The sequence below is a fragment of the Spea bombifrons genome, chromosome 9, assembly GCF_027358695.1.
Source record: "Spea bombifrons isolate aSpeBom1 chromosome 9, aSpeBom1.2.pri, whole genome shotgun sequence".
In the NCBI taxonomy this organism is placed as follows: domain Eukaryota; kingdom Metazoa; phylum Chordata; class Amphibia; order Anura; family Pelobatidae; genus Spea; species Spea bombifrons.
Window position 1 is genome coordinate 5,809,032 of NC_071095.1, and position 24,332 is coordinate 5,833,363.

The following is a 24,332-nucleotide window of genomic DNA, read 5'->3' on the forward strand; positions in this document are numbered from 1 at the left end:
GCTATAAAGGGTAGACTTCTGTCTGCCTGCCAAAGGGTGTAATTACAACCCCATCTCTTTAAGGTTACAGCAACCACCTCCTGTTTACTGTACTCTGTTTTAATATATTATTTATATATATACATTACCGTTTGTACGTTTGGGGCCACTGAGCTGTTTTCATGGAAAACAAGTAAATGTCTGGCTGTAACATAATTGCAAAAGGGTTTTCTAAGCCTTTTAAACTTAAACTTGGATCAGTGAACTCAGCTTGCCATTGGAACAGAGGAGTGATGGGAGTGATAAAGGGCCATTGGAACACTAGGAGTGATGGGAGTGATAAAGGGCCATTGGAACACGGGAGTGATGGGAGTGATAAAGGGCCATTGGAACACGGGAATGATGGGAGTGATAAAGGGCCATTGGAACACAGGAGTGATGGGAGTGATAAAGGGCCATTGGAACCCAGGAGTGGTGGGAGTGATAAAGGACATCTGTACGCCTGTGAAGAGATTCCATTAAAAATCAGCCGTTTCCAGTTATAACATTAACCCCGTCTGCACTGGATTTCTGATCCATTTTATGGTAATTTAATGGACAAAATTTCTTTAAAAAACAAGGACATTTCTAAGTGTATTAATATATATATATATATATATATATATATATATATATATATATATATACTGTTCTGTTAATTAACCCCTTTTACACAGTGGAAGATTGTGGAATTCTAGTCTTGTGTCTTTAAATTGTGTATTCAGCTGTTTTGCTGGGACTGCAATGTTTGGATCTGACATTCCAAGAGGGTTCCTTCCTCTTTAACATCTTAACTGCCAGAATTCCAGGCATTACATAGCAATGTATTTTGCTGTAACTGTCACGAGAGGGGTTAATACATTTAGGTGTTAATGAGAGCAATCAGCAAATACATTATTTTGGTTGATATGGCGACTGCACCATTATTTTATACTAAAACAGGCCTTGATACATTGCTGGGGAGGACTGGTTTATTGCCCCCTCTTATCCTTCAGGAAGAATGTACTTGGCTCTGTTCTAAGCAAACATTAAACAGAGGGAAATGTTTATTAAACAAACCGACTTTCCATCTATTAAAACATTCTTTTGCATGAAAAGCTGAACTGAAGATGATGCCTTGTTGGTGTCCCACATGCACTAAGTTTTTACTTAACGATAGGGGGGGGTAGATAAATGGCGCAGCCTCCCAGCAGAAGTGGCAGACGTGGAAGTGGAAGACTGGCAGACTGGACGGGGCCGGATGGGTCGGGTCTGCCGCCTAATGCTTTCTTTCTAAGTTAAGAGCAGTGAAAGAACCTGCCTCTCCACCTCCAACTAGTTTCCATCTGATTATTTTAACGATTTTAAGATTAAAATCTCAAAAAATTGTAATAATTCCGGAGCCCTGTAGGGAGAGGCGAACATTGTGCACTTAAGTCGGTGCAATTTCGGTTTTAATTAAAAGTCGATTTTAATTTGTGCCTTAAGGAAGCTTTAGGGTTTAATGGGTTAAATACTGTGTCGTGTTATTAAAAACAATATTTAAGGAGGCGTTGTTTGCATTCACATCATAGCTCCTCATTAGCATTTCCTCATCGTGCCCGGCAGCGATAACAAATTCCCAGCCAAGGATGAAAAGCAAGCAAAATAGAGGCAATGAAGTACATTAAGAACCCCCTTATCATAGCACACCCCCATATTTCACGTGTCCATGCCGGGACACGGATGTTGGGTTCTGCGGCCAGCCCTGACGTGGAGTCATGTCTACTGGAGACCATGTTGGAGCTTCAACGGAGGTCTTCACCATGGTCCTTCCCCGGCTATTTTCTGTGCAGGAGATGCAGTCGGGGGTCTATTTAGACCACTGTGTGCATGTATGGGAAGAGTTCCCATAGAATTTAATGAGAGCTCCTTCCTGACACTGATTGGCTGCCTCAGGGCCGCTGCAGCTTCTGCCTTAGGAACGTGCTTTATTTTCCTTATAAAGCACTTTAATGCATATTAAAATATTCAAAGTACTTTAGTGGACATTCTGAGGGTTGGGAGAAACATTTGTGTTACTTACGTGATTTATTGTTACATTTTACGGCCACAGACTATGAGTAACGCTCATGATGGAGAACCACAGGGCTGACATCCAAACATGGGGGCTTTTTCCTCTCATTGGTGCTGATGACATGGAAACCGAAAGCACCGTTTTATTCATAATATGTGGGACTCGGTAAAGTATAATAGTCAGAAAAATGCTATTTGCTTTCTTTTTGTTAAAGGTTATTTATATTAAGTGTCAGCTTTAAGACGGGAAGGGGATTTTCTTTGACGGTGAGGACAGTAAAGGTTTGAAATTCACTGGGATGGTGACTTAGCACACGGTACGATAACCCTACATGCACTCATGGTAATTATTTCTTTAAAAATACTAAATAAAACTCTAAATTAGGGGGATTCCTAAGGAATAAATAGCGTTCCCCACTTTTTTTTTTTGCTGTAATTATTGGTAGTGAAAGGCATGTTAAACGATTGGCCGGTTGATCTTAATCCATATTTTATCTCTTTCTATTTATCTCCCGAGTCTGAGTGGGATAATTGAAGGTGAAGTCCCATAATAAAACAAATGTTTGAGCATAAATGGTACTTCATACAGTAATGTATGTCTGCTTTAAAGAAAACAGTGTGTCCAAGTGGGTGATTAAGACTGAGCCATTCTATTTTTTTTAATCACAGGGAGTATGATACAGAGTCAGGGGGTTTGTTTAGTAGATAAATTACGGGAATAATGAGTTTTTAAAGGACAGGGTGTCGGTAGTTCAGTTTTTTGGATGATGGAGGTATGATTGGAGTTTTGGGCATCTTTTCATTATTTTAGTAATTTAATGAATGCAAGTAAAAGCATAAGTCACAGACTGGTGAAAGTAGTTCGCAGAGAGACTTTGGATGTTCTGCTAATGAGGAGGAACTTGCTATGTCCACAGAGTCACGGTTACTCAACATTAAACCCAAGCATTAGGAAAGATATTTTCATGCCTATTTTTTTGTTAATTTTAGTTTCAATTTCAAAAATCGGGTTCTTTTTTTTCTAGAAATCCTCAGCATTTAGCCAAGAACTTCCTTATTCTGTGATTAAAGGAAGGATTTCTATGTGATGTTCAGTTGGCCAACTATTGATACAATGTTGCCTTGTGAGGACATCTAACAGGCTTTGACTCTCCTACATGTAGCAATGGGTCAAGCAGAGGCCAAGACAAGCCCAATCATGGCTACTCATGGCCCATACATACATACTATCCCATATATGATTATTAACCCCTTAAGGACAATGGGCGGTCCCAAAACCCACTGAAAACAATGCATTTTGAGCCCGTACATGTACAGGCTTTGTCATTAAGGGGTTAAAGCTATTCAAGTCGAAACATTCTTGTTCTTCACACGTCTCATATTCTCAAAATGATGATAACATACATACCAGATTCAATACAACTTTTACAACACTTATATATTTATTAAAAATGATAGGTATTTCTAAAATTTCCTACAATATCGAGACTATAAGAAGTTCACTTAGGGTTTCATTATTTAAGTATGACCACATTTTTGACGTGTAAATTCATATATATATTTTAGATATTTATTAGCACTTCATATACATCACTACTGAGAGCCGGCATTTTAGACCAAGGTTCTAGAGCAAGTCAGGCAAATTAGAACCCATGTCCATTGGAACATTCCAAATGTACGACTCCATATGATCTGTTCTTTGAATCTCAGTAAGTACCGTGTGGGTTCCAAAACTGGTCGATCATCTGCACTTCACAAACAGAACCAAAAGGATATCTTTAAAAGCACGTGGTTCGCGTAGAACATTCAATGTCTGCAAAGAGAGGTCCGTCTGATGATGGTCGAGGCTCCTTCTTCTCCAATTCTCTGAAATAATTCATCAGCAAACTCCTTTTCCTTCTCCCCATGCCTTGTAAATACAGGATCGAGTACACGTGTTCCTCTCTGCAATAGAAGAATGGATCAGAGAAGGCCACTGGCCATACATGTTCATATAGAAAGTCCGTGAGTAGCCAAGACCGAAGCCACCCCATTATTTCTTTACCCAAGATCTGGATACTTCTTGTATAATATTTCAAGCTGCAGCTGTATGCCATCTTTCTTCCTCAAACGGATTAATTCAGAAATATAATGAATGGCGGGGAATAAATGTTCAAGATCAGACCCCTAAAAGTGAAGACACCACACATGGTTAGATCATCACCCTATGAGAGACCCTAACATACCTATAGCATTGGTGAATGGGTCAGAAATGTAACATTTTGGTTTCTTAGAACGCTTTAAGGTACCAGAATTCCCTTGGAATCGTTGGTGAAACAATAAAACATCTTCATAGAAAGTATTACGGGCATAGAATCTTAGAAATAGGATTTGACCGCAGATAAGACCCATTGGGCCAAGTCTAGTCCGCCATTTTGTTTCTCCAACAAATGTTCTCAATAGGATCGGAAATAAAAAAAAAATGATATTGTGTTATCTCATCAGCATCAGGTTATGACATCACTTGTGTCTAGGGTCACATTGCAAATACACCCAGCTGCGTTAACATACATATTTGTTGAATGAGACTCGCGGAATGCTGATCATGGGAATATTCAGTCTGGTACATCGAGGGACAAGTGACAAGGTGATTGAGAGACATGCCAGCGCTCTACGGTATGGGGCAAGCTCTCGGTATTCCAAGCCGGAGACGTTTTAAAAAAAAAACAACGTAAAAATTCTTAATTTGTGTGACGGAGACGGCTTTTCTTTGGGGTACATTTTTAAATAATAAAAATACACTTCTTCCTAGATGTGATTTCAGTTAAAAAAGAGACCGTTGAGGTCCCTTAAGCTTATGTCACATTAGAAAAGGTATCAACTTTGAGTTTAAGACTCGGCTTACTCTTTAGGCTAATATATATTTTTCTCATGCCTGATGGAGATTTATAAAAGGTGTCCACATAGGAAAAACAGTTGGAAAAAAATGTATAAATTAAAATTAGGTAAAAAACCCCCAAATCTCCAAATGTACAGGCTCCTTACCAGCTCCGTCGCTGTAAGTTTTAACTCCTTACACTCCTGGCTCATGCACTGGGCTGCTTTCTTGCGGTTCAGGTTTCTTAAACGCATTTTCCTCTTCATGATCTGTATGATGTATTGTTGTACCAGATGCTTGTAAACTTTGTTTGCAAGATCCTGTTGGGTAAAAGATTTTTACAGAAAAAAAAATATCCTACATTCCAATTACAGATTACATTATTCATTTTCCAAATACGTTGGTGTGTATGTTTACCCTTACGAAAAAATTACTGCAGTTTTTCTGAAGTAATACTGCAGTTTTTTGGACATGAAAAAACTGCAATACTGCACTTTTACTGCAGTATTACTGCACATTTACTGCAGTTTTACTGCATTTGTACTTCACTGTACTGCAGTTCTACTGCAGTTATTTTTGTACGGAAGTACAAATGCAATAAAGCTGCAGTACATTGAAGTACAACTGTAGGTTTGCAATATAAAAAAAAAGTGCAGTAAATGTGCAGTAAAACTGCAGTAAAGTGAAGTACAAATGCAGTAAAACTGCAGTAAATGTGCAGTAATACTGCAGTAAAAGTGCAGTATTGCAGTTTTTTCATGTCCAAAAAACTGCAGTATTACTTCAGAAAAACTGCAGTAATTTTTTGTAAGGGTACAATCCTCCTAGAATAGTTTTTGTCGTGATTTCGTTATTTTGAGCCGCTGCCCTGAAGCTTTATGTCGTGATTTACTTGCAGTTCCACTTACAGCCACCGGGCGTAGTCAAGAGTAAAACCAACGCCAGGAAGAACTTACTCATTGACTGAATCCTTTCTGTGCTCTTTTTATGTATTCCCTTTCGGGACTGGGCAGAATACAATAGGAATATTAATAACAAATACATTGTAGGCTTACTTTATTACTAAATGTGTAGATTTTGTATATATTTCTAAATGCCAATGTTTTGGCCATTAGGTGCTCCGTCTTGTAGCCCTTAATATTTAAAGTTACACCATGTCTTGGTTAATGTAAATGATCTAACCCTTTTTACTTTTATTACTACATTTTAGGCTTATTTTATTACTACAGCCACCTGGATGAGATTGACCCCAGACCAGAATTTTGCCACCCCTTCCCTGCATTCTGCCTTACACAGAGGTTCACACAATGCTTAATATCCTGCCTACTATACGGTTTTCCTTCCTGTTATAAACTATACATTCACGGAAATGCGCTAACGTTTCCTTTCTGCTACTTTAGGGTTGATTCAGTAGAAAGTGAAGACAGAAGAGTTTGATCCATCTCAAGATCAATGGTCCAGTGGTCCAAATTTAAAGGTGTTTTTTTTGGATTTGGAGCCACGACAACAAAGTATGTCCCCACTGTTCATATGGCCGATATCTTCTAAGTTAGACACTTAGTTAATAGTTGCTGGGCAGCAACCCACTTAGAATACAAGATATTTTTTTGCATTCCCCCCCCTCCCTGGGGGGACGTTAGACTTGTGACTTTTCTGATCGATATTAACTATTTGTTTGTTGGTTCATGGATTGCATTTCTGCTTTGTATAGATCAACACTAACCGTACGAAACGCTAAGTGACGTAACAACACTTTTTAAAATCCATTTAGGATCCGCATTGTCTAAATCCTGACGTGTATTCAAACTTTACTCATAGAATAATAGATATAATATTAACATGTAATATAATGGACAGCATCGGCCCATGTGTGGTCTCCTTCAAATGGGTAGAAACATCTGTTCATCGGCATTTATATAGCTTCAATAGCATGAAGTATAGGACAAAAATCATAGTGACGCAAGGAGGAAAACCCGATACATTTGGTAAAACGTTTTTGAAAATGCAAATGAAAGAGAACGCAGACAGGAAACAGTCATACCGCCACCTGCGAGAAAGGGAAACGCTCAGGAAGCAACGTATGTCAGGGGCACAGAAACAAATCAATCAAGCGCAAAGACCCAACGCCATGACCTAACCCTTTCCCGAGTGTGCTTGGGGTGAGTTGACACGAGCGTGAGCGTGTTACTGTATCGCGGTATACGACACACCCGTGGCTCACGTAGGCATATGGGTCTAAGGTTTGAGTCTTTAGACCAAGAAAAATGGGCGACTAGATGGGGCGGAATCAATGCCTCTATGTCGGGGGAAGTCAAATCAGAATGTTAACCTTTTTCCAAAAATCATGACCAGACTGGCCATCTGGAACAAGGCAAATGTCTGGTGGGCCACTGGCCATCGGCGCCCCATACTCTACCAAGATCAGGTTCTTCAGTGTGTCGCCAATGGCTGGCTATGTCCGTCAAAAAACCTTAATGTGCAGACGCGTGTATCCAGCCGCTGGACGCACATATGTCATCAGGCAGCCCCGGCCTTAAAGTGCCGGTCTGGCCCGGTTGAGGACTAGACACGACCCAAAGACCTGAGTTAACCACACCGGGGTTTTCCTTACTAGGTGTCTTCTTAGAGATACTCTGGGGAGAACCTACACAAGGTTTAGCAATAGTAACACAAATAATTATGAGAAAATAATAAACAATTTCCACCCCAGGAAAACTCTTGTGGGCATAAACGTGTTCTCATGTCTGGCTTGGGCGACATGTGATCACAAGGCAAATGTCACGTGACCGCTCACGATGACGTAACGTTTCACACATGGAACAATATTACTATTTCTGCCCAAATCTTTTTCCGGGAATGCCCGCCGATGCGATTCGCAACATGTTGCTTGGGTTTAACGAGCTCCCGAAAAAAAAAGGTGGCGCCACCTCTTTAACATAATGAATCAAAACAGGTTTTTTTTTTTTTTTTTTTACAAATGAAAGTCATTTATCGTAAATGTCGTTATACACCTGATCATCACGAGCCTTTCAGGAAACGGTTACAGCTAGACATGCAAAAACATTCTAATGTGGGAAGCAACAACGTGCTTTTGTTTTCTCACGGTTTTATCTCCTTCAAGCTCATTGTTCTTTTAAAACAAGTTCCTTTTTGGACTTCAAAGTGATATTATATTTTTTTTTTACCACCATATATGAAGGAGTTCTTTGTTAGTTTATGGATTAGTCTGAATCCACCTTTTATGCCGGTTTATAAGGAAAGAATAATGTATTTATGGTCATAGACCTATAATCTATGATGGGGACATTATCTCACAGGGTTGGTCCCAACCCAGGAGCACCAGTTATCTAGCTAGCTTACAGGAGAACAGCCTTCAGAGTTGCATGGCCATAAAGGCCACCCGTGGTTCTGGTTCCGCTTGTCATGAACCATGTATCACTGGTCTCTCCTGGTAGACCGTTGGTATGTTAGATGGTCCTTCAAGACTCTGGCTTAGTCTTCTCATTATTCCTTTCATTCTAAGTAAGTACCACTTGGCGTTGTAGGACCCAAATCACACCCTGGTGCTACATGTTCCCCGTCTGCGTAGGACTAGGTCTAAAAACATATCCATATGTAAAGCTGCAACCTGGCAGCTCAAAGAATTGAGTTACTAGGATTCTATACATATTTTTTAAAATATGTCAGCATTACTTCAGTAATTTCCTGAAAAAAGGACAGAATAATTACAGAAGCAATGACAGTATTTTGGAGTTTATGTTTGTAATTGTGTTTCTGCGTATTAAAGATAAAAGTGCAGAAGATATGTGTGAGGGTGAGTGGGTGCTCTAATATATATATCCCGTAGGCGCACTAAATCATATTAAGCAACACAAAAAAGCTCATAAACTTTCTTCTGCTTAATAAAAGTTCCCCTTTTGTAAAAATTTTGCAATATTGATTCCATTTGTGAAAGTACAAGCCACACCATACTTGAAGAAGTTTCTTCACAATGTACACAAAGAATTCTATTTTTATCACATGTGAGACACGTATACTGGGGCCGGGAAAGGCGGAGGGAGAGGATGGGGCCTTGCTACGCCGGAGTTGGGGAGGAAGGCTGGCACCTTTTGGATCGAGCCAGGCTAAGCCAAATGGCCCATTACCACCCCCACCCGGTAACGTACACACTGGCAGACTTTTTACACACTCATGCTAACACACACACTTTCCTATACACACTCATTCTAACACACATACACACTCATGCTAACACACACTTTCCTATACACACTCATTCTAACACACATACACACTCATGCTAACACACACTTTCCTATACACACTCATTCTAACACACATACACACTCATGCTAACACACACACTTTCACATACACACTCATTCTAATACACATACACACTCATGCTAACACACACACTTTCACATACGCACTCATGCTAACACACACTTTCACATACACACTCATGCTAACACACATACACACTCATGCTAACACACACACTTTCGCATACACACTCATGCTAACACACACATACACACTTATGCTAATACACTTTAACAAACACATTCATGCTAAAATACACACACTTACACATCCTCATACTGATTTTTAATGTAATCATCACATTAACTTCAAATTTGGATGCCCTTGATTAAAAACGCTAACAATATTGTCACTTTAACAACATTTAGCAATTAAATCAATTTATTGACCCACCCTATGGCCTGCACACTTTAGTGGTCACTCTGTGTAAGTGTTTGGACATATTTAATTTTAAAATATAGCATTATCTAATCAATTTCCAGTCTTAAAGTTCCTTCTCTCTCCTACAGGAACCAACACACAACAGTCAGCAACTTAACAATAATGAAGAGATAACGTAGCCGGAGGAATAATATTGAGAATAGGATGGCTGATCCCACGTTATATACATAGGGCAAATTTCCATTACATTTTGCTGATTTTAGTAAACATTATTCAGATAGATCAGCTTTACTTTTTTAGCCCCGAATATGAATTTTCACATACTGCTCTACCACCTCGTAAATAAGAAATAAGACAGCTTTTTTTTTCTTTTTCCATATAATAATTCCAAAGTTAGAAGGAACCCTTTAAATAATGACTATGTTTACAGCCCACACAGCAAAGCTGGATATTCCCCTGAAAATATTCCGGGCAGAGACGACGAAATCTTCTTCGTAAAGGTGAAAAAGCCCCCCCCCCTCTGAGTTAACATTATACAAATCACTGATAATCCATACAAACATTCCGGGCACTCTGAGAACTCCCTCTCTCTCTCTCTCTCTCTTAGATTAGTGTTCCAGTAAAAACTTATGGAGTCCAACTGGTCTCCACTTGACCTGCGACTCATTTCCTTAGCTGTCGTGAATCCTCTCCATGGTCAAGGATGGTAACATACCTTATCAAGAGGTGCGATTAAATATTTCAGGTACTGGCATCCATCATTAGTCAGCTTAATTATTGCCTTGAATGCCGTATTTTTGGCCAACCACGCTTTTGTGAGAAGCTTCTTGAAGTGCGGCTGTAACATAAACAGGGAATTACGCTGTTGAATTTTGAACTAACCCATTAAAAATGTATATTTTGTACCTTATGGGCACCGGCTGCACGTGGGATTCAAAGGCACCACTCACCAGAGTGGCCGTGGTGAAAAGACGGAAGAAATGTTCCTTCAAAGTGCTGACGGCATCACTCAAGCTGGTTTCTGCCGTCCTGCAGGGCTCGGCATCTGACTGCTTTGGGTTGTTACTGCAAAAAAACGAATACGGTTTTGTAATAATTTAGCATAGACAGAGATCTGACATTAGATGATGTCATTGATTCCCTGTCTACCTTTAAATCATCGGAAACAATGACCCTAAACTAATCTCTGACCATACAGTAACGTTAATGTTGAACTGCGCCTCTGGATTTTTCTCAGCCAAGTGCATTATATTGCATTTATCAACGTTAAACTGCAGTTTACCAGAATTATGCTCCGTTCATACAATGTATCGAAATCATTTGTCATTTCACCAATGGAGAAACACAAAATTTAATGGCAGATCAGAACCATTCGGCCAGTCTGCACATTATCTCTGAAACCTTAATCAGTCGTTGGTCTCGTCTTATATTCAGGAGCCATATTCCTATCCCACGCATGTTTAAATTCCCTCATTGTATTATCCTCTACCACTTCCGCCGAGAGGCTGTTTCACGTATCTAAAGCCCTCTCAAAGAGGTTTATGGAATTGACATTGCTGGCACACAGAGGGAAGGACTGCTTTCCTTAGATGGGTACAAGAAACAAAGGCCGAAAAGAAATTCTGTTGAAGAGGAATTGGCCATGGGCTCCGTTAGTATGCACGGGGAGTACTTCACAGCTTACAAAAACACACGGAACGTTATTTCTAATTAGGCATTAAACTCGAAAAAGATGATGCTGCACATTCCTGCGGAGGATTAGAAGCATGTCTATCCAGAGATGAGCCGTTTTCATTTTAAATATATTAAAAAAAAACCACAGTCCAGTTACTAGTAGGAGATCGTCACCAGGGGCCAGCTTTGGACAAAGGTGAACATGACCTTGTTGTGCCACAATCCCACTCCAGGGCACTGGGAGATTAACTGGATTCACTGGTTTTAGATGCAGTCACCCCCAGCATGTTGGTGCCAAAGGATTTTATCAGACTGATGTTTTTTTGACGTAAAAAAAAAAAAACCCCAACCATTTAGGAAAAGAGAATGAAATCTTGGAGCCATAGACAAGACGAGATAATCAGGATTTAAAAAAAAATGCTCACGCTTGTTAAAAAACAATGTATTACCCTTGCGTAGCGGCCCTGGGTTCCTTTAAAAAGTCCAGGTGTAATTCTTGTCCGGATGGGTTCTGAGCTGAGAGGATTCATTATTGGGTTTCAGGGCTATATTTTCACATTCCCGAACTTAACAACGATCATTTGTCTTGATGTATCACTCCAAATTCACTTAAATGTTCATTGTGGGCAAATAGTAAAAGTGGGCCTGTGTGCGTTGAGGGTCTCCACCGGTTTGATGACGCCTCAATCTCCACCGGTTTGATGAAATATTAGGATCTATGCTAGGAAATCTCATATTATTTCTGTTTATAAGAGTGACACCAAAGGAGACCCCTCGCTTCTATAGCCTTGTCTACAAAAGTTTATTAGGCCGAGTGGCAGCTGGTGAACCCGTCTACGACCTGAGACTGGATCTTCTGACCTCATTGGGCCCTAATTCCATGTGGCTGTGATTGTTTTCCTTTAAAATGCTTCCTAGAATGTCCCCTGATGTTTATATCACTAGTTAGACAATAACATATCTTTAACGTACCCATTATATATATACATTGTATCTACAAACGTGCTTATGTTACAGTTGTCTCCAAATGACCGCTTACCGTGTATAAAACAGAGGAAGCAGGTGTAGCATTTGAGTCTCTGCAAGCAGCTTACATGTTTTTTTATGGAGATATAACTTTTGGGGGGGGGCTAACGACGATTCAATAACGCCAAGAACAACAAGCTTCGCAAGAAAAGTATCCAGGAAGAGCAGCTTAATGATTCCGAAACAGAGGGAAGTTTGACCGGTAAGAGTAACGTAACCAGCGTGGAGAGATATTTCCTCCTCTGGCATTTATTAACTTTTTAAATGTGAAATACTCCCCGTTTCTGGCAGCGGCTCCTATGAAGGCGGCACTGGGTGGCTCCAGTCCAAGATACATTAATCAAGTAGTTAACAATAACAATGGCTTCCTCCTCTGGAAACTCTACGCTCTTTCATTATTTCACAAGTTTATTCTTGCGATCCCTGTGTTTTTAGAGAACCTGGCACCGCGTACCGGCCATTCGCAGAATCAACATCTTCTCCCGTTAGCGTCCATCTCAAAAACTCATAAGTCATCGGCCTTTGTTTCGCCCCAGCAGGTGCCGAAGAATCCACAACTATTTGAAGAAATAGCTGACCGTAAAGTCAAACGTTTCTGGCTTTGGTTAATCCCAGGGGGAAATCCCAAGGGCAATTTGTGGGAATGCAGTATTGAAAATTTTTTATTTATCCATGAATTGGTGAATTAAAATAGAAGAGAAACCTCCAAGGGATCCTCTTGTAGCCTTGACAATCGTAGAAGTCGAACTGGGCCAAGAGAACGTCTGTTGTTGACAATTGATGGTAACGCAAGTATGAGACAGAATCCAAATACAATCCAAGGTCAAGGGGTGAAAACTGCTAAGGAGGCCAAGAACTGCCCAAGAACCCAAAGTCAAACCAAGCGTCAGAAGAATAGTTCCTGGCATCAACCCAGCTACTAAGACCCAAAGCTCGTTGTTCGGTAAATCAACCCTTTCAGGATGCTAATAGAATTTTCAAAATGTTACATGAGCCTTGGGGCCTAAGAAGTTGTGCCTCTCTAATTGCGCTCTACTTAACCCCTTAATGACAAAGGCCGTACATGTACGGGCTCAAAATGCATTGTTTTCACTGGGTTTAGGGACTGCCCATTGTCCTTTAAGGGGTTAAGAGTTGCACCCGTAGGTTCTGTAAAAAGATTATAACGTCCAACACCTTTGGGTTTTTTTTTCCAGCAGTTCCTTACAGTAGTAATTCCTGATACGATTGGTCGATCAGGTCTGCCAGGATACATTGTAACACAAAGAATGTTTCTGGCACAAGCCTGGCCGGGTTCTTCTAAGTATCTCTCACGGGTACCGCCAAAAACCAACAGAATTAGTGACAAGTGTTTTACTGGGTGCGTAGACTTGATTATTTGATGATTACAATAGAGGAGGTTGCTGATTATTGTATAACATTAAGATCGGGTCAAGATGACTTGTTTGACGGTGAAGTACATCTATAACAGCCCCGCTAAGAGCACTTCTTGGTCATGTTCGTCATTAAGGTTGAAAAGGTGCTTTTTTGTTGGCTAGTGTAGATCTCTTTTTCTTTTCCGGTTAGCTGTGGGTGCGCATAGATCCTTTAAATAAGGAAGCGATACATTTATGTCTATGTCTACGTAGCACAAACAATAGGCTTTAGCAGATAATGCACAGGAAGGGTGACCACATGTCCCGGATTTCCCACGACAGTCCCTAAATCAAGAGTCTGCAGTCCATTTCCACAGAACTCTGTCGGGTTCTGGAATGGAATAAATACGGGGTGATGAGAACACTGTGCTGTTTGTTCTCATGATAACCAAAGATACCCGATTTGCTCCAAGACAGAGGCGAAGATCTTTAGGCGTCAGACTTGTCGGCCTTTCCTGAAGCATGAGCCGCTCTTATATCGGTTGAGCCGCCTGTAGCTGTGACGTCTCCTTTGCGGGAGTTAAATCAAATCCAACATATTCAACAAAGTTCAACGGTTGACCTTGAAGCCTCTGATTTTACAATGTATATTGCTCCACGCTTTGACCTTAGATCTGCTAGGTTGACCACATCGACCATGTTTCCCAGGACACATGCATTTCACAAGCCTGTGAAGTATGTGGGGTGTATGAACTCACACAATGGAATCAATTACAAGCCACATACTGCAGGGGGCAGCACCTTACATGTACTTGAATCTATCTATCTATCCTTGTAATATTATTATTTGCTGCAGTAAACAGATTCTTCTCTCATAAAGTAAAAACACAACAACGATACAAAGATATGTAAAGAATCTGCTACAGGAAGTCCCGTGAGTCATCGGCGTCGTTTTGTTTTGGGTGACATCTAGTGGTCATTTTATGCTAAGCCATCCAAACAAGAAGAGGTCGTCCACCCTTTGAAAACCCAATAAAACTTTTATATTTTCCTGCGCTTCCTGGTGTGGACGTAAAATTGAGCAACGATAAAAAAGGCAGGTGTCCAGGAAACCGATAAGCGTGTTGTGTGTGCCAGGAGATAACCAAAAACAAAGAACGAAGTGATTGAGAGCCGAGTGTGTATATATGTGTGTATATATATATATATATATATATATATATATATATATTTATATTCGGGGGCACCTGACGGAAGTTTTTTTTTTTTTTTTGGTTTATTCAATATGGTTTTGTTTTTTTTCAGGTGACTTAACGGCTAAGAAAAATGTGAAATAAACTCATCGTGAACAATACAGAACATTGAAAGGTCTAAAGCAGGGGTGCTGTATGACATCATTTTGTAACGTTAATGAAATGTGAGGCAAGGTCACCCTATAGGCATCTGAGCCATTAAGTCATAGCGTTAAAGACACTCACCAGGTGACCCCTCAGAAATGTTCATAAAGACGGTCATAATGACACGTAACCAATCCTAAAAACAATGTACCAATGGCTGGCTGAGCGTTGTCAGAGTTAAAAGGTCCACATTTTTAGTTCTATGGTCTTGTAGCCAGACTTTTATTTATAGAGACAGAGAGAACGACTGCCCCCTCTCTTCTATCTCTTAATAAGAATATTGTACCGATGGCATTTGGCATTAAATAATAATAATAAAAAAAAAGATAATACAAAATATAATTTTCACCATTCCAAAAATAACTGTAAAAGTAATTGCTTACCTTAATTTGATGAAGCTATTTACGTAGATAACAAAATATTGAACAAAAAAGCCGCCGAACGGTTCCTGGAAGCTGGCAGTAAATTCTGATTGAAATCTAAGAAGGAAAAAAAAAAAAAAGGATATTATTTGGTTACTTTCAGCAGTTTTTTATATATATAACTCTTTCTTTGGAAATAATTAACATTATACAGAACAGCGTTACCAAATCTTTTACACGAATTTTTATGAGAAATACAAATTTTTAACCCTTCATTTAATGAAGTAGCGTTTTCAATTTTAATTTAGATACTTAATGAATACGTTTACTAGCTTGTGATTATTTCTCAGTTGTATTTAGATTGAATGAAAAATACCTGTATAATTTGTCTACATTTATTATTATTATTATTATTATTATCGTTACTATTATTATTATTATCATTATTATTATTATCGTTACTATTATTATTATTATCATTATTATTATTATTATCGTTACTATTATTATCATTATTATTATTATTATTATCGTTACTATTTTTATTATTATCATCATTATTATTATTATTATCATTATTATTATTATTATTATTAGTTATTTTAACTTTCCCCAATTGAATCAAGAAGTTAGAAGAATGAATTAGTATAGAATAATAGAAACCTTGCAGCAAACGTTGCTAGCTCCTCCATACATGTGTGGAATGTTGGCGTTTCTAAATCTTTTGAAAGATTTGTTGACTCTCTAACATGTTTCCCAGTCATCTAAAAGAGAAAAAAAACATAATTTATTATTTTAGCAACCTGTGCATAGATTATTAAATTATATTTTATTGGCAAAAAAATTTCCATTCTTGACTGTAGGAAAAGAATGAAAATGAGGTCATAGAGCTAGGATTAGTGTTTTGATATCAGCCATTTTTTTTCCAGGACATGGCTAATTTTTACGTGTTTCTGATTACACCCAATAAGAAGCTTCCCTGGATTATGGTTGATGTATAAACAGAATAAACAGGAAAAAAAAGATAAATAAACTTAGAAAGTTGTTGGATTCTACAATTTATTAAAAAAAAAATAAAAAAAATTGTATCATTAAATGGGTTATTTATTTCAATAAATGTATCTCTGGAATATGGGTCGTTTAAAAATATTAATTCTGGTGAAATGTTTTTTAAAATGGTTTTATTACCATAACAACCACTTGAACGTTACTGCTGATTGGAGAGTTGTCTTCGTTGCTATAGTAATAATTTTTTTTTTTTTTTTTTTTTACCATTTTCACCAGAATTAAGAGAGAACTTTCAATTAGCCATTGTAAATGTAACAATTATTGGGTAAAATACTGCAGAAGTCACCAACGTAATGTTCCTATTGTAGAATTAGTTAATAGGGCCAGAATTGAAATCCCGGAACAATTCTATCTCTTTACTAAATAAAACTTCATGGCAGGTTTTAATTAAATCAGGTTTTAAAAATATCTGCTTGCTGAAGTTAGAGACTTGAATAGAATTTCAGCAGTTTTTATATAAAAAAAAACTGCCCAAGAAGAGTTAATTGTATGCGCATTGGTATTTTTAAACTCCTATTATTTCTATTGCAAATTAACAGCACTTTACATACTAGTATATCTGCTGTTGTGATTCCTGTGCAAAAGTCATTGAAATGCAAATGGATCTAAAATTGCAGTTTTTAAAAACCCCCTGGAATTCTCCGCCAACAATAAGTCGTAGAGTATATAAGCACCTGAGGTCTATGACTCACTCGTTACAATAAGACAATAACTGCATTTTGTACTTTTAAGAGTTTCTAGTAAGACTGAAGCTAATTAAAGCATTTTTTTTTTTAAATGTATGTGGAAATTTACAATAGTGATACAAAATTCAAACATTGTCTAGATTCCAGGTTCCAAAGCGGTACGCAGAAGGTAAATGCAGATTTATGATAAGAAGATTAATGTATTCAGCCCTCAGCCATCATACAAGAAAGACCATAGAAAGTAGTATTGAAGAAGCAGCACAAAAAGGATCCAAGCGGGTATAACTGCTGCATAAAAAAACTCAGTACTTAAGACACCGCCCAGTGGCCAAATGCAGAATTGCAAGTAAACGCAACAAAGACGCTGATATAGGTTAACTGACCTAGTATATAATGTGCAAGTTTAGATCGGTTTCCATCAAGAATTATTATTGATCAATAATTAATAATATACTGAACTTTATTTAACCCCTTAAGGACAATGGGCGGTCCCTAAACCCATTGAAAACAATTGAGCTCGTACATGTACGGGCTTTGTCATTAAGGGGTTAACAGGTACAGAGGCTACATCTAGGGTGATCACTTTGTCTATGTTTTCCAGGACGCATACCCTCACTGGCCGCTTTATTAGGTAGACCTTGCTAGTACCGGGTTGGACCCCCTTTTGCCTTCAGAACTGCCTTCTTTACGGCATACTTTCCACAAGGTGCTGGAAACATTCCTCAGAGATTTTGGTCCAGTGGCCAGTGAGTGTTTAATTTGTGTAAAGTGCTGCCCCCTGCAGTATGTGGGCTGCATAACAGAGTAACCTTGCATGTGCTGGTTAGCAACATGGGAAAATGTCATGTGTCCTGGAGAACATAATATGCCAGCACTGCTTTGAGGGACACCGCTCTACTTGCCTCCTCGATGTCTATGTAGATGGGGCAGAGGCAGCTGTTTTGTAATACCTCTTCCTCTGGTTCCTCTTTTGTTTCCCAGTTTTGCTTCTCATTTTCGAGTATTTTGGTCAAATAATTATTTATTGTTTCCTGTGTTACAGAAAAAAAATAACATCTATTAGCAAAGTTAAAGGGAATCTACGTGTATTGCTGTTTGAGACACTGGTTATTGATAAAGGAAATGCTAAGCGTCACGCCGCTGGCACCTGCTACTGGCCGGTCCCTAGGCGGTGTGCAATTACCCGACGGCTGCCAGATTTGCCATCCCATGCTAGGCGCCAGATTTAAAAATCCAGAACATCTCTGTTCTCTTATCTCAACCCCCTTGCTAGCTGTTTCAGAGCGAAGAACTTCCGAGGTGTGTGCTTCCGGGTGACGGCAGACGTGACACTAAGGTTATTCATATTGTTATTAAGACATAATTGAATAGATACATGTTTCCAAATGCTTGCTCATTTACAAACAGAAATCCATATGATTCCTAGGGGTAAGCGTGTAAAGCGGTTATTTGGTTAGCCTTGGCTGAGTTGATAGGAGTTACAATACACCAAGGAAAACACAGTCTAGTATAAGATTCCCAATTCCCAAATGCGTTATCTTAATTTTATCATGTTATAGAATTCTTCCTGTTTTCTAATCGTATCCTTTTTCCTTCAACCAAATAGTTTTAAAATTGGGTGTGGAGGGTTGAACACAAAGCGAAAGACATAACAAGTTCTAGTTATTCCTGTCCTGCAACAAATGGCAGCCAACGAATAACTTAATACGTCAGAACATGTTGGGTAGCAGGTGGTACACGCCGTTTATGGATCCAGCCCAGATAAAGAATTACCAATACTGCAATGCTGCACGGTTTAAACACTGATGAAGAATCTGTAAGAACTAAAATTATTTTGATGTTGAAATAACTTCTTCACAGTGTGAATTCTGTACCTTGAAACTGTCAAGGGGTTACACCGAATCTCGGGGTTTTAACCCCAATCTCAGGGTCTCAGAGTCAAATAGTCTGGAGCTAACGCCTTCGTAGTCTGCGATTTAATCTGAGCATCCCGGCTGGTGCGTTTTTCGCTGATATATAACAGCTGAAATCCCTGCTTGAACACAGGTGAGCACTCGAAATACCTCCTGACAAGGCGTGGATTTCATTTAAAGAAGGTTGGTTATTAGAACCATCTGGCTGCCATCATTGGTAGGTTTAGGGGAGGGGTGTCAAACCTCATGCTTAAAGAGCATGCGCAGCCAGTTGAAAGCTAGCGTGGGTGGGGAATATGCATGAGTGGGTGTGGCTATAAAAGCCTCTCCCGAACCACCCATAGAATATTAGTACCCCAGGTGGAAGCCTCATCTGCCTTACAGCGAATGTGGCCCTAGGTGTATCCTCAGATAATACGAGAGGGAAACTCTTACCCGCAGGGCTGTTACATAATCTTCCTTTAATTTTCTCAGACTCTCGTCATCTAATAAAGAAAGGCTGGCTGATTTAAGATCGGGTTGGAGATCAGGATGAGCCATGAAAGTATCACTGAAAAAAACGTAAAAGCAAACATCAGATATTATCTTTATTCCGCAGTCATTTCTAGAGAGCTGGAAGATTTCAAGCTGTTTGAAAGAATGTTATAGATGATCTGATAAGAAAGATTATGTTCCGTAGCTATGGATTTTTTTTTTCTAAGTTTTCACAGTTTTTAACCCCTTAATGACAAAGCCCGTACATGTACGGGCTCAAAATGCATTGTTTTCAATGGGTTTAGGGACCGCCTATTGTCCTTAAGGGGTTAAAATTAAGATTAGCATATCCAGAGGTGCCTTTAAGATAAATAACGTTATGCTACATTGTGTAAGCATGAGAGTGTATGTTTAAGTGTGTTAGCATTAATATGTATGTGTGTGAGCATGAATGTATATGTGTGTGTTAGCATGAATATGTATGTGTAAGTGTGTGTTAGCATGAATATGTATTTGTAAGAGGGAATATGTTTTGTATAAGTGTACATTAGTGAGTATGTGTAGGTGTGTGTAAGCATGAGTGTGTAAATTTGTGTAAATGTTAGGTGTCGGCACACCTAATATTTACCTAATTTTTGGTTTAGTTGCTGTTAATTTCAAAAAGTAATATATATAATATAAATATTCTATGCATGAGTTTATATGGATGGGATATACTGAGAAATACATTTCATTTTCACATGTACTCCGAGGACAACTTCTCATTTATGGGAGGCTTTTTATATAATCCTGTAACGTTATCGTTTCATACGTTGCCATAGAAATTGGTCAAGGTTGTACTTTGCCTGTAGTACATACGTTATGAAAGACGAACAATTACCCAATAATCAAAGCACATTCCCAAGGTAAATTCATATACATTAGATAATGTCCAGCTGCTAAATGCACTTAACTCTCAGATGGCAGATTTGAAATGCTGAAAAGCCATATGCTTAGATTATAGGCTAAGAAAGAAATTATACTTAATGCGTTCAGCAGTTTACACTTTTCCAAAAGTAACCGAACGTATAGGCATGTGTTAAAGAAAGTACATCCTCTTTGGATGCTATGATTTTACATATCAGGCCATAATAACAATCATCTGTCTAAAAATTAGGTAAATACAACCTCAGATAAATAACACATGACATATTACACCGTGTCATGATTTATTCAACAAAAATAAAGCCAAAATGGAGAAGCCATGTGTGAACAACTAAGTACACCCTCACTGCTTCAATGGAAATTAAGGTGCTAAGACAGGTGCTGCTAATCAAATTCCTTTGATTAACTGATTATTGGCAAGTGTGACCACTTCTACAAAAGGCAAAGTTTTAGCAGTTTGCCTTTTGCTCTCACCGACCAATACCTCTATATTCATTTTCCTTATTAAAAATAATTTAACTTATTATCTTTTAACCCAGTTACCCTTTTAATGGTTCCATTAGGACTGCTGATGTTATTCTCGAGGTGTTGGACTCAAATCAGGTGGTAGGACAGACTGTTCGTATTTCAAGACATGACATTGTTGGCCTACCTGGTGTACGTGTTTAGAATCCAGTTAAGCAAAGCGTACAACTGACTGAATTTCAAGGAACGAGGCAAGACGTTGCATTTTAAGTGAGAAGACAAAGCATCGTGAAAGCTTCCGGCATACATTCCAAAGACATCATAGTCCTCAGGATAGAGGGGCTTCAGGGAATTCTTTACTCTCAGTAAGTCCCAGACGATATTTGTTTTAAGGAATTCTAAATGTTCCACGAGCCACGACGCGTTTACTGTTGGGGTCATCGGAGCAAGGCCGATCCTTTCCGTCACGCTTTCTCGTATAACCTCCTTCCATAATGTTTTCCATCTCCGTGGGCTCCTGGGGGGCGGAGTCTCCAATTTAGCATCAGCTATTGGCAGATTTTTATTGGCTGCAGCATCTTCGTCAATAATGTTGACCACAGATTTTACCAATCGCTCATCCACGTGACTTTGTACGAGTGAGTCTTTGACAGTGGCTTTTATCTGTTTGAAAAGGGAACCATACAGCATGTCAATGTCTTTGGCTCTTCTTGTGTATTCTGCTGTGTTGCTCTTGTAGATTCCATTCTTATATTCTTCAGTCAGATGTTCCTCCATTACTTTAATGCTTGTAAAGGCTCTTTGGAGATCTTTCTCATTGATAAGTTCATTAATTTCCATCACTGCCAGATAAAACCATGTTAGTAGTTTATAATACACAGCGGAAAGACATTCAAATATTAATATATTTCAATATTTATATACAATAATAATAATAATAATAATAACCATAATTAAAATAATAAAAAAATTATAATAATAAAAACAATAATAAAAAATAATAAATTAATAATAATAAGAATAATAACCATAATTAAAATAATAAAAAATAAATAAAAATAAAATTTATAATAATAAAAACAATAATAAATTAATAATAATAATAATAATAATATAAATAACTCCCGGCTCTGCCTCTAACGACAACTCCCAAGGAAGTGGTCCCAGTTGGGCAACAGAAAACAGGGAGGGACTCAAAACAAAAATTGAATGTGAACCTCCGACAGATTACTTGGAGCATTTGTATCTTGTGCGAACAATATCGTTTCATCCCATAACATGGGGTTTCCTCTCCTCTGTGTAGAGAATCAGGCCAGCACCCCTACCCCCATGACATCATACATTTAATTAAACGATAGTAAAAGGTATTCATCTCTCTTACCCGACAGCAGCAACCGGCCTCCACTTGTTTCTTCCTTCGATAATTCATTTCCAGATTCATTGTCACATTTGTTGGAGGAATTGTTAATGCCAGACCTATTTTTTGCTATAAAACTACTCCGGAATTTTTGAAGAATGTCTTTCTTTTCAGCTGGACCTTGTTCTTCACGTTCATCTCTGTTCTTTGATTTTCTTGTACTTTTCCTGAAGCTGGGGAAGCTTTGCCGAAAGCTTGCATGCCTCTCATCTTTACGTTCAGAATGTCTCTGCCAGTTCCTCAGGAAGCCGTTGCCTTCATCAGGTGTATCCACCATGCTGGTGTTTCTGGATCTGTTACCGGCACCGGGCAACATGGATTTTACCACCTTGGTTTCCATTCTTTATCCCTGCCACCATATAATCATCTACCTGGAAAACAAGAAAATACTTCACCATTGTTTGGTAATGGTCTTACCCATCTATCCAGTAATGGCCAACTTTGGCTTTCAGATCATCCTTGGAACCACCATCCACATCAAAAACCCTACCAAGAATGCCCAATGTTGTAGAAGAACCAACACAATGGGTAATATTGTCACACGTGTACATACCTTAGTGGAATGTAGCTGTTATGATATATAATTATGTCTTATTTATTCATCCCTGTCGCTCTATGGACTTACATGGAGAAACTGACTGGTGGGTCTATAAAGCCTTGTGCCTACTCCACATGCTACATGATGAATGTCATATATGTGGAGCATATGGAGTTAATTAATTTATGGGTTTATAGGATAAAGGAGATTATCCCATTACTCATGATAGTTACTATATGATCCCAATTATGACTAATTAACCCATTCCCTAAACTCTGTCTTCTTGGGAATTTTACAAGCCAGTAGGCGTCACCTGTCGTATAGACAGCCGGTGGATTGACAGTAGGGCGGCAGAGGACCAAAAGGGATAAGGAGAAGAGAGAACGCTGCTCAAATACTAAACTACTGGCTGAAGGTGCAAACAGGATGGCAGGAGGAGTACCCAGAATTTTAGGAGATTCCAACGTTAATGTTCTGCAACCTAACTTAAATATTTAATATAAGTAATCTGGGATCATGACGACAAACATTAAATACTCTAAAAACTTTACTAAATTTAATTCATCTGAAAGGGATTGGATTCAACTTGGGGGTTACGGGGTTCATCACTGGTTGACTGATACTGTTTGTATTTATTATCCTAACTGCGCATATCCCTTTAAACTATTAACCTCCGTATAACCTACAGAAAATGTAACACCGCTTCCTGGAACAGACATGTCGGATCAAAGTACACAAACCCTTCAAATGCCAGAAAACACACCAAAAACCACAGTGATGATTCATTTCAGCATAAACAGAAATATATTAACAGGTGTCCACGAAAGATACGTTTAACAGGGTTACTTTTTTCTCGTCGTACGGAATCCTTACCATTCAGGGAACAGTCGCCAGTCGTTCTATGAGGCTTCACTGGGGGTCATCAAATAGAGATAATCGACGAAAAGCCATAATGGTTGTAAATGGGAATCTATTTTTCCTGTGGCTACGTTGTTATTTAATGAAAGACGGGAAAGAGGAGATATCCTTCCATACTTAAGGGCTGTGTTATACTTTTCCTTTCACTTATAAAACAGCTTGCGCGATTAATGCCCTCTGCTGAAAGTTCTTTTCACCATCAATTATTAACGTCAACGGTTTGCTGCATTGCCAGCATTAGTATCTGGATACTGGAAAAAAAGTTATTATCAGTCAAAAACAAAATAAATTGTGCCAAGATTTCACATTCTTGTAAGAGAAAAGCAACACAAGTTAGCAGTGAAGTTCTAGAATACTGAAATTCTTAAACTGAAACCAAAAGAATGAGCAGTTTATGTAATAAAATATACAGTAATATATATATATATATATATAGTTTCTATTATATATATATATATATATATATATATGTGATATAATGTATAGATTTTTTTAAAAT

General features: G+C 38.6%; 1 protein-coding gene across 1 annotated transcript; it reads right to left on the reverse strand.

Moving 5' to 3' along the window:
* Nucleotides 1-3,475: 3,475 nt before the first annotated feature.
* EXOC3L4 (exocyst complex component 3 like 4) lies at nucleotides 3,476-22,765 on the reverse strand. The gene is made up of 11 exons (XM_053475469.1): nucleotides 22,342-22,765; nucleotides 21,148-21,802; nucleotides 19,533-19,647; nucleotides 18,087-18,215; nucleotides 16,094-16,194; nucleotides 15,452-15,547; nucleotides 10,567-10,681; nucleotides 10,332-10,454; nucleotides 5,077-5,229; nucleotides 4,097-4,218; nucleotides 3,476-3,996 (listed from the first exon to the last, which is right to left on the reverse strand). Exons 1-11 carry the CDS (start codon nucleotides 22,715-22,717, stop codon nucleotides 3,831-3,833), a joined length of 2,151 nt encoding a protein of 716 aa, XP_053331444.1. The 5' UTR covers nucleotides 22,718-22,765; the 3' UTR covers nucleotides 3,476-3,830.
* Between the last annotated feature and the right edge of the window lie 1,567 nt (nucleotides 22,766-24,332).